Here is an 11,882-nt window from a genome sequence, read left to right as displayed (position 1 = left end):
CTAACGTACGTTTAGATAGTTAAAGGGAGAATCTGGTCATTTTTAAGTGTCAAATAGTCATCTGAAGTTTGTACATCAAGGTGTATTAGAACTAGAAACAGGACCAGAAACCAGAAGTTGAAGCAACAAAGATCAAACTCCCCAAGTGGCTGGCTATAGTACAACTTCTAAGCCCCCAATCCATTTATATGACAGGCACAATAAAAAAAGATCACCTGAGGTATTTTTTTAGGTGTTGGGGTGGGATTTGGGTTTGGAGCAGACAAGCAGACTGTGGACCATGGGGTGCAGATAACAGCATCAGCAGCGGTAGAGAAACACAGAGGAAAGGAAATTATTTCCTTACAGGCTGCTGGTCCAAGACAAATAAATTTGAAGGATTTTTTTTATTAGAAGATTGTCCTATATGTTTGTATACCTGAAAAATAGGGGAAAATCTTGGCCATATAAACTATTAATATATTGTCCATACATATTGTACATGGTCGATACAGGAAATTTTGATATCAATCTGACATCAAGCAATTAAAGGGCTAACACTGCTAATACTGCTGATAATACTGCAGATTTTCCCCTTGAAATGCCATTGAAATAAAATTTTAATATTTTGCCTTTAGTGATAAAACACAGGACATTAATTTAAGCTCAAAAATGTTTTTTAAATAACAAACTACAGCAATTTAAAATATTGTAAAAGGGTACAAATAATAAATCAACTCTCCTACACATTTTTTTATTAAGTCACTACTGCAAAAAACAAAAAAGAAATCAGTAATGTAACAAAAATCACATAAAATAATGTAAAAAAAATCTTCCAGATGGGAAAATTAAAGACCATAGTGTAAATAAAGTGATGAAGAGAATGGAAATTTGAGTAATTTGCTGGATACATAGAGTAAGTGCAACAACAGTCAYAATGTCATCATGGATTTGATACATGATGCAATGTTTAGATCAATATGCCCACAATTAATATTGAGGCTATAGTGGTGTGTGCTGGCTCCAAAAATGCAAAATGGCAGCACCTAAAAAAATGATAGTTTGGTTTTAAGTTGAAACAAAAAAAAWTTCTGGCCACCACTGCCCCACACTCATACCATCATCTTTAATTAAGTCACAAATGTAAAACCAAACAAATAAATACAGAATTAATGAGTTAATAAATTATTTCTAATTTGCAAAATAAATGCAATCCTGCTCTAAATTGCTCACCACCTTGAAGTGGAGCACAGTGCCACCCTAAAATCTTCATGGCCAGCATGTGAAAATTTTCTGGGGGAGGCACTGACGACAAGCAATGGCGGCCATGCTTCGTGCATCTATTAATGTTTATGTTTAGTCAATTCATTTGTATATAGTAACAGAAGTTTTTAGGCTAGATGTTAGATATGTGACTGATGTTATGGCTATTAAGGTACCAAAAAAACATGACCAGACTGTCTTTTTAAAGCACGTCTGTTTCCAGTTTAAAAGACGGGGGCAGAAGAGTTCAGTGGCTGCAGCTGAACTAATCAACATTAGTGACATTATGGTTCAGGACTTTCGCGTTTGAGCTGCATAACTAATCATCTTATACTTCTGTTGCATCATTTAGCAACGTTCCCATTTCACCCAACTCATATTAAGACTCAGATCTCCCCCATGTGTTTGACATCAAAGGGACGCAGACTGAAAGGAAGGAAAGCTTCAACTCTTGCCTGGCTTGATTCCCCCCCGCCCCGAAGTTGTTTTTTTGTTCTCCTTCTCATCTTCCTCAGATGATGAAGCCTCCCTATTATAACTGGAGGTAATACGGCATTGGGAGGTTGYCATGGAGGGGAGGTTCGTTCCAGTAGGTTCCTCTTATTGGAAAACACAGGGAGGAGGAGCCCCATTTTTATTACGATTGGCACTCATGMTCAGGTGTCCGGGGAAATATCTGGAACCAAAGCCTTAATCTTAAACTGCAGTGATGCAGGAAAACTGCCCGAGGACGCAGCGGTATKCAAATTATAGAGGACACCACTGGCATCATTTTTCCTGCTCTCAATGACTAAGTGAGCACCAGATGACCTAATTTCAAAAAGGTATTAAAATGAGAAATGTTTCAGTTTTCTGTTATTAAAAGAAATCATGCTGTATTGCTTTAAATTACAATAAAAAAGAACAGGGGTTGCTTCATTTATCAGAGTTGCAGCTGCTTTATGTCTTTAACTTTTGTTTAGAAGATTTTTCCCTGTTCTTCAGAATGTTTTTTTTTTTTACTTTTTTTGCCATCTTACAAGCTTTAAGCTTTTTTCTTTCAGTTGGGAGYTTTTTGCACAAATGGTACAATTTGTCATTATGCTATAGAATACATTGGTTCCATTCCCTCTCCCTGTAAAATGATCCCTGTGTGGGTCACTGGCAGAAACACAAGCATAAGAAATGATCTATTCCATGTTTCTTTTCTGTTTTTGATTGTGCTTTTTTGATCTTTGCTTATCCCAGGACGGTCTCCTATTTACAGATATAAGAGACTTATTTCCAAATTTACATTTACATCTTCGTTTAAATATCCTTCTCCAARCTCATAATGTCAAACGAAAGGTTGCGAGAACACGTTTTCTCCTCCTGATTCTTCTTTGAAGGTCATATTTGCACAGGTGTGTCTGCACCGTAACAGTGCAGCTCCGCTCCACTTCTCTTGAAAAAAAAAAGGAAAAACAGACTCCATTAGTCATTTTAGGAAACATCCTAGGGCTCTGCTTTATTCTTACAATGACTGTTTAATGTTATTTTCCTTGTTACATTATGAGCAGAGAAGCTACCAACTAGCTGATATAAAAGATGTCAGAGGGGTAAATTGGCCTCTAAGGCAAAAACAAACGYTGCTATTACATTTCAAACCGATTACAACTTTCTACACTTGCTTCTTATTTGAATGAGGGGATGTTTCTGATCCCCAGAACAAATTAAGCAACACTGATCACCACCTTTTACTTTTAAAATGAGACAAAAGGAAAGGAGGGAGTTACCATTTTGATCAAACCCTGCAAAGCCCTTATTAAGCGTAATCTCTTGCGATTTTGTTAATGCTTAGAGTATGTGTTGAGGATAATGTTTAGCTACCACAACTTTAGCTCAGTATCTGTAAATTTGATTCAGTGTTAGGTATTTTGTGTTAAAGCTGGTTAACTGTAGCAGCCAACTAAAACGGTGCCGTCTTTGAAAGTTAACCAGCTGCAGATGCTGTGGTTCATTAAATATTTTTCTAACACAAAAGACAAACAAAAAGGTCAATTTGATTGATTAATTTGGTGGATAAATACAGTACAAGTCCATTACTTTGCTTTGCCAGCCCATTTGTGGCAGATAACAGCCTGGTCGTTATCTGACTGTAATTAGTTAGTGTAATTTCAGAGAAATGTCTTTGAAGTGTCTGCAAAGCTAACAATGTTTTAGGGGACATTTCTCCTTGGGCTWCTCCTCCCTGAGCTCTCGGTCATCCCAGCAGGAGGTGGCAGAGTGCCAACATTTCTCCTAAAGTCTTTCAGCCACAAGGCTGAGGTTACCTTATTGAGTTTGTGATAGAAAACAGAGAAAGAGAAAGCGCAGAGACAAGGTTAGTCTGGTGTGGGCCCAGCAGGGATCCATATGGGAGCTGAGCAGAGCTGAGAACAGCTGATTTGTCAGACAGCGAGTATCTGCAGACAGGGTTGATTGATCATGTACCACGGCACGACGGGAGGTTTTTTTCTTTGGAATCTGTGTTCACACAGATGAAAAAACCAACAGCTCATGAGTCCCTCTGAGAAAGCTGCCCAAATGGGGAACATACAGTCCTAAAGCTGTCCTGAGGAAGGCCTTTAGGTAGAAAAAACAAATGCCATCCCCAAAGATGTCCTCAACACTCTGAGTGCTAACTGATCATGTGAGAAATTATAACATCTGCTTGTTAGTTACCAAAATATCACAAAAACCACTGAATGCATTTGATCATCTACAGCTGACCAACTTTTTGTTATGGGTCAGATTTTAGTGAAACTCTAAAAAAAGTTGTTGCACATTTATCTACAACTCACCAACTTTTGGAGTCAACTCTATTCAAGATGTCCTCTACAGCAGGGGCTATTAAACATTTTGGGTCTGGGGACCCCTTACAAAGATGGAAAAGTTCCAGGAACCCCCTCATAAACCCCATTATGTTTTAAAAGATGTCATTTCATCCCTAAAGGTCATGGGAATATATATTTTTATTTAGTTTATTATGTTTGTTTTTATTAGTTCATCGTTCCCCATGCATTTTAAAAAATAAAAACCAAATTAACAGTTTAGTGAAATTTTTTGAGGACCCCCAAGATACCTCTTGCAGACCCCTGGGGGTCCTGGGACCCCGGTTTGAGAACCTCTGCTCTACAGCCAAATGAATTTAGGAAACACAAAAAAATGGCTGTAAGCCAGTTATATAGATTTTAAGTTTGAGTTTCGTGGGGTAGTAGCTGAAAGTCATCCTGGACTCRTACTTGAAGAATTATAATCAGTGTGACATCTTTATTTATTTGTAAAACTTTGACATTAATAGTTCGAGTCGACACTGTCTATCAGTGAAATGTCTTGTGAACTCCAGAACAGATTTTGATGAAACTAACACAATGCGTAACGTCTCACAACTGTTTTTCCTCTTTAATAGAGGATTTTTGCTTAAATGGCATGAAAGTTGGTGGGCGATATGCACTCTTTCAAGGAAAATTTAAATTTGACTCCATATTTTCAAAGAGACAGTAAAAAAAGCAACTTTAGTCATTTTGAATTCCACCCAGCAGCTTCACTTTGACCCAGARGCAAAGCGTGTTGGGCATTTTGACAGTAAACTGAGAGATCTGTTTTTATCCACGACAAACCTTTTGCCCAGAGCCAAGCAGCGAGTCCATTAGTATAAAGAGAGGTAAAGACGTGGGGGAGGCTCTGCGGTCTATTTCTTTCATTAGTGCCTTGTTTGCAGAAACCGACAGGAGAAGGGAGGAAAKAAAATGGAAAGAGAGTGATGAGACTAAACAGACAAGTGTCTAAAGTGGCTGATTTGAATTCATCTCTTAGTAATGGGTAATTTGTGTACATTGAAATACCTTTTTTTCCCCCGAAACTCCAATTCCCTGATTTACATCCTCGCTAATCACTGAGTTCTGAATCCATTTTTTGATTGGAGTCTTGCCTCTGTCACAGCTCATTTCAAATGCATCATTTCCTCACTCCCCTCCTTTTTTCTCTCTCTCTCTCTCTCCGACAAACATCAAACAGGCTCCAGACTATTTTGAGCAGTTCGGAGCGTTTCAGCCAAAAATAGACTGTTTGGGAACAGAGAAGCTGGTCTTGCAACAGTTAAAACAATGATATCAGTGACGGCGTCATGTAATCGGAAACAGACACGAAGAACCTGCTTTGTCAACAAGTATCTACTACAACAAGGCTTAGCATTCCTAAAAGTAATGAATAATTTTGTGATTGTGATCACAGGAGACAGGGTTCTAGCCATTTTGGTCAAATCCTGATTCAAGGATTATTGCGAGATTTCATGCCATCTGTTAAAGCTCAAAATACATGTTGTGAATGACTTGCAGTTATTGCCACCAAGTTTTAGCTTGAGATCTACAACATTTAGGAAGTCAAAACCATTTTTGGATAAAATTACATCCAAATGGATAAAGACAGAAATGTAATGGATAGAGGCAAAACAATTTGGCGGGTGATAATACAAATGACTGTGGTCAGCTCTTCTTATTGGCCGTTGCTTTTCAAAACTGAAGCCAATAAATTTCATAGTTTAAACACAAACTACCACAATGGTTACAATATTTTGTCCTTGTTGCTGCAACAGTTTGTCTTTTTTTTGTGTTTCAGGCAACACCCATGTGTCTGCGAAGCTGCAAATGTGTACATTCATTGATGGTTTAAAATTAAATCTGGATCTAAACATGCTAACTGATGCACAATAAAAATGCTCTACCATTAAAAAAGTCTAAAAATCTGTTTTGTGACACCTCTGTTTCAACGGATCAGGTATTAAAGTAATTAAAATGATTTAAGTTGAAGGGACTCTGTTTGTGCAGCAAGTTTGATGTTTATCCCTTTTTGGAGAGCTGCTTTTCTTATGATAAAGTGGTGAGTGCTAAAAATATGCTTTCTGTTTGAATCATTGCTAAATGAAGGAGAATTGTCAATGCATTTCTGGGGGARAATCCTGCTCTTGTTGTTGCTTCAGGTTTGCTTTTATGGAACCAGGAGAACAAATTWGACCTTTTTAAGCACTACCTGCAAAAACAACATAAGTAGTTGAACAAGCAGCCAGCTCATGAAGTTGTTTTTTAAAAAAAGCAGATAATTAACTTTTAGGCCCYGTTCAGATCTGGCACTAACATCCATCTTGCAAGTGGACAGCTTCGATTAAGAGTTCACACCTGCCAGTAAAATGTGTACATCCAGCGTTTTTTTTGCGATCGGATATCAATTACTGCACTCTGAATGCAGATACCCACGCAGCCACAGAGGGCTGTCAGCTGTTTTACACAGCTCCACTATAATATATAATGTATGAATATAATGCAATACTGTTCTGTGATTGATCCAACACAGTTTACAGTGAGTCCCATCAGCTTTAAAACAATCATAAATTAAATTGACACTGTGTTTTGACAAATCTGAGGTGGCACAGCTCTTTAATTCACAAAATACTGACATTTTTCTGAAGGATTCTCTTAAAYGACTTTTTAAAAAGTTTTATACAACAAAAACAAAAAAAGTCATTTCTTTGAAATTTTTCTTAGGATAGTTAAATTATTGTCCCTACAACTGGCAGCGGAGCAGACTTTATTCTTTACTCTGAGACATCCAGGTAACAACTGTGCTGCTTGTGAGGGTCACGTCATTTCAGTTCCTACTTTGGGGCTCGAGACAGTAGTGATCTGCAAATCCATACAAATATATTGATCCTGCCAATACCAGAACTTTATGCTCTAAAATTGCTTCTAAAATCMAAACATCAATACTTTGAAACTGCAATAATTTTAGTGGAAAGTCTGTTGAAGTTACATGTTCAGTATTTTCATGTTCAGGTAACAAAAATGAAGATGCAACTTTTCATTTTCATAGTAGTTCTACTGTAGATCAAATAAACAATCATCTATATAATGGTTTTATTATTTTACTTCACTTTTTTTGACACATTTTGTATGAGTGTGTCCTGTGGTTTTCCTGTTGTATTAGCTGGGCTATATTGTAAACGAGGATGCAGCGTCAATATGCTTCTAATTTTATAAGTATATGAGAGAATAAATAACTTACTCCAGTATCCTGTACTCTTTATTAAGCTGTGAAATTCGCCACTTTCTTTAAATTTACCACACATTAGGTATATTTTCACAAAGTATCATATCAGTATCGCCAAAACTGGCTTGAGGTTTACTCAGTATCGTAAAGGACATCGGTGATATCAAACATCGCGACAAAACAGTTGTGTTCAGAWTATCAAACGCATGCAGATAAACGAGGCGCAGACCTCCTCTGAAGCTGGTTTAAAAGTGAATGCTTCCAACGCAAGATTTTACTTTAGCTGCTTTTTAGTGCTATCAGAATCCAATTAGCTCAGGATGTAAGTTATTGCCAGGTGTGAATGGGGTCTAAAAGAGGGAAGGGGTCGAACCCTCTCCAGTCTGATCGTGACTCCTCATCTGTATGTGGAGCGTGTGAACATTACCTTGTCTTTTTTTCTGCCTGAGAGGAGCGGCGAGGACTCGAGGGCAGCCCGGCAGATCGGAGGTAGTTAATGTTGCAGTTGTTCTGAGACTCACAGCTGCTCCCTCTTAGAGGTGAGAGCACAAAGGGCCTTTGATAGAGCGTCTCCGTGCCACAGCTACATCAGACCACCCCAGCAACCCCCACCCACCCCTCGACAAACATTCACTTTCACACAATCGTCTTCCCTGGTATAACTTTATCGACACACCTCACAAGCTCCACACCGGGTTTTCTGGGTCACGTTGCAGAAAGGTCCAACCGCTCATCACATTTTAGGACTCTTAATCTAGTTTTTCAAAGGAAATGGAGCAAGAGGGAGGGGGTTGTCTTTGTAGGAGCTGAGTAATGAGTAATGTGATTAGGAGAGCAGCTCATTCTGCTCATGGAGCTGACTGCAAGGAGCTGGTGCCAGTAAACAAGTGCTCCCTGTGCTCTCCTCGGTTCTTTCTGATTGAGGCTATGGGGCCACACAAGGTGGGCAGTCAGAGGAAATGTGCTACCAGTCTGTCCGTCTGTCTGTCCTGTTTAAAAGTTTAATSACTACACTTAAAATACTAACTGGTCTGGGCTCTGATCACGTCTCCAGTTGGCTCTCTGAAGGGTAAATCCATTGAACACGCTCAGCATGAGTTGGCTGAAGTATTTATGGTTTCTTATATAATCGTCTCCACAGTTTTGATCAAATCAAGAAGCAAGTGTTAACTGCGGGGATGCATGTGGAGCGTAGGGCACCCTGTCTATTTTCATTAGGCCTTTTTCTTACTTTTAAAAGGGAACACTGAGTCAGGAACACAAGGCTGCAAAGGGTTGAGTCTTGTTTTAGATTCACCCCTCCCACGCGATCGTCGCCCCGCCGAATGTCTGAATTAAACTTCCTCGTCCGTGTTTTCACCGTGTAAGCTCAGCGCTGCAGCGCTGTCTCAATCCGACTGGCTTCACAAAACGTACCCAGCAAGTGACAGACACTTTTATGACTCTGAACCTGGTTTAAAGCAGCGCTGCTATAAAAATTGGCTGCAGGGGAAAAAAATTGGGGGGAGGAAAAACAAAAGCATTTAGCTTTCACTGATGGATGAAAAGCAGCCATCACCAATGGGGTTTTCTCCTGATTTGGTGCCTATTAGTATTGTGTGTGCGCATGCTGTGCATGATTGGATGATTAAATTTGATTGCGTGTACACGGAAAGGGGAAAGAGGGTAAGAGACGGAGACAATGAGTGAGATCAGTCGCAAGATTTGCATCATTTATTATAGTTTTTATCATTTGTTTGAATGCTAATGGAGATGTGCATATAGCTACATGTCTCTTCATGTAAAGATAACTGCTACATGTTTACCTTCAAAGATTACCTTTATAAATATAAAGCTTGCAAAGTTATTTTTATTTATTTTATTTTTTCTCGTTTTAACCTTTTTGGCAGTCAGTATGCAAAATGTATTATTTTTCAAAGCAACACAAACTTTTTAACGTAGTGGAGAGTGGTCACCTGTTATTTGCGGCATGCGGCCCTTGATGCTGGCAGCTCTCTAAATTTGTTGCCATTTGTTAGCCCCTCCATCTATTGATTTTTCCATAGCTGCCTGCCAGTAAGTGCTGTCTGAGGTCTCCCATATCTGAAAGCCAGTCAGAGTAATCTAGAAGCCACAGGAAGTCCAATACATTTACGGAAATTTCTTTCCCCATGTTGATGCTGTTCTCCGTATTGATCCCATTAAAATGAGTGTCCTTGTCTCAGCTGTCCTGTTGGAAGAAAGAACTGTACAATATATGCTGGGGGGAAACATAGTGAATTTATTCTAACAGTATTTTCCTCTCCTCATCAGCCTGCCACATGGTGTCAAGACGAGCTTGTCTCTTTCTCCGTCTGGGCCAGGACGGGCAGGCAGCAGCGGAGGCTCGCCTACATCCAAGACAACCTATGGCGCAGGGGTCCCGGTGGAGGACATGCAGGCGCTGGCCATCACCTCTCTGTCTGCAGCAGATGTAGCCAAACAGTACGAGCACATCCGTGAGCTGGGGAAGGGCACGTACGGCAAGGTTGACCTGGTGGCACACAGGACACAAGGTGAGTTAGTCAACGCACGGACAACACAAGATGTAGTCTTTGTTTGCTTTACCCATAAAACATCCAGAGTACCTATCAGCCATTGGTTTCACCTTTTTCCAGGCACCAAGATAGCACTGAAGTTTGTCACAAAGAACAAGACGAAGCTCAAAAGTTTCCTCCGAGAATACAGTTTAACAGGCTCGCTGAGCTGCAGCCCTTTCATCATCAAAGTCCTCGATGTGCTTTTTGAGACCGAGGACAGCTACGTGTTCGGACAAGAATACGCCCCCGCCGGAGACCTTTTCGACATCATACCACCACAGGTAGTGCTATTGTCCTTCCCCTCCCCCACACCCCACCCAGTCACCATCCTCGCCCAAACGGAGCCGCTCCAATCAGCCCCAGWGTTCGGAAACAGAGGTTTTAACAAGCTCTCCAGGGATTTAAGTGTTCATTCTGGTTTTCCTTCCGCACAAAAGCTTTCATTTTTCTTTGGTCCTATTCCAGCTGATGTGCAAGAAGTGCTTAACTTTAAAAGTCTTTAAAGAGTCGTTAAAACAGATTGCAGCTGAATTTCAAATGAAGGATCTTATTTTGGTTTTTATAATTAGAGATATGACTTTTTTATGTACTTTCACATTTCCATTTTCTATCTTGTCTTGGCTTCTCTGCTGTGTCAGAGTATAGCTTGTCTATGAGAGTTCAGATGATTTCACTTTGTGTTTTTTGTTTCACAGGTGGGTCTGCCTGAAGAAATGGTCAAACGCTGCATGCAACAACTGGGCTTGGCTCTGGACTTTATGCACAGTAAAAGTTTGGTGCATCGGGATGTCAAGCCGGAGAACGTGCTCTTGTTTGACCGTGAGTGCCGCCGCATCAAGCTGGCCGACTTTGGCATGACCCGACGGGTGGGCTGCCGTGTCAAACGGGTGAGCGGCACCATCCCCTACACGGCCCCGGAGGTGTGTCGAGCCAACCGCTCTGAAGGGTTTCTCGTGACGACCAGCTTGGACGTGTGGGCGTTTGGCGTGTTGGTTTTCTGCATGCTGACGGGGAACTTCCCCTGGGAGGCGGCGCTGCAGGCCGACGCCTTCTACGAGGAGTTTCGGCGCTGGCAGAAGGCGGGCTGTCCGGTGGGGACGTACCCGTCTCAGTGGCGCCGCTTCACTGACGACGCGCTGCGCATGTTTCAGAGGCTGCTCGCCGCCGAGCCGGAAAAACGCTGCGGGGTCAAGGACGTGTTCTGCTTCATCAAGTACGAGCTGGTCAGTGAGCTCAGGCGCCGAGCCTCTTACCGGGCGAAAAGAGGCGAGAGGTCAAACTCGGGCGTGTGCACCGGCAGCTGCACGGCTTCCTTGTCCTCGCGTTCCTCTCACAGACACCCTGACCAGTCCACCCCTCCAGGGACGACCTGTCTGCGCCCGGCGCCTCTCAAACGCAGTGTCCTCTCCGATCCGCTGTCTCCCAGAGAGGAGCAGCCCGGGCAGCACCAATCTCCAGGCCGAGACAAGAACAAAAGCCAGATGGTGATGGCGACAGCGATAGAAATCTGTGTGTGATGTTGGCGCGAAAAAAAACAACAAAAAAAAAAAACAGATTGCTTTTCACAGTAAAAACAAGCTGCAAAGAGGTGTTAATGACTACCACAGAGACTAAGCGAACAAAGGAAAGGTACTCAAACCTTGAAAGTGAAACTCAGGGTCCAGTTCCAAGCTGTGGAAAAGGACATCATGAATCAGTGGTAAACACTTGGACAGCTGATCACTGATATCTAATGAGATTCAAGTTTTGATTTGTGACCAAAGACTGCTTCCTAAGCGGAGAAGCCATGCAGGCAGCATTTAAGAAACCCTAGATGCTCCTCTAAGAAGCCACTCATTCTGCCAACCTCATATTGGTGTTTCCTCTCCATATACTGTGGTGGTGCTGATGATTTGAAGCTTACTCCATATCTTTATACTTTCACGTTTAAAGGTTTTAGCTCTGGTTAGATTAGGCCTTTATTGTCATCGTACAGAGCACAATGAAATTACAGAGGTAAGCTGAAAGACAACTATAATTGACTGCCATTACTCACACTTC

General features: G+C 41.2%; 1 protein-coding gene across 1 annotated transcript in view; it reads left to right on the top strand.

The window, feature by feature from the left end:
• The window catches only part of sbk1 (SH3 domain binding kinase 1), a 13,784-nt gene extending 2,416 nt beyond the window's left edge, over window positions 1-11,368 (top strand). Inside the window, exons 2-4 of the mRNA XM_014008185.1 lie at window positions 9,577-9,818; window positions 9,921-10,123; window positions 10,538-11,368. Of these exons, the coding sequence (XP_013863639.1) occupies window positions 9,577-9,818; window positions 9,921-10,123; window positions 10,538-11,359 (1,267 nt within the window). The 3' untranslated portion in view covers window positions 11,360-11,368. The remainder of the gene's footprint in view (window positions 1-9,576; window positions 9,819-9,920; window positions 10,124-10,537) is intronic.
• Window positions 11,369-11,882: the final 514 nt, after the last annotated feature.

The sequence above is a fragment of the Austrofundulus limnaeus genome, unplaced genomic scaffold (assembly GCF_001266775.1).
Source record: "Austrofundulus limnaeus strain Quisiro unplaced genomic scaffold, Austrofundulus_limnaeus-1.0 Scaffold48, whole genome shotgun sequence".
In the NCBI taxonomy this organism is placed as follows: domain Eukaryota; kingdom Metazoa; phylum Chordata; class Actinopteri; order Cyprinodontiformes; family Rivulidae; genus Austrofundulus; species Austrofundulus limnaeus.
This window is presented reverse-complemented; position numbering and strand designations above follow the sequence as displayed.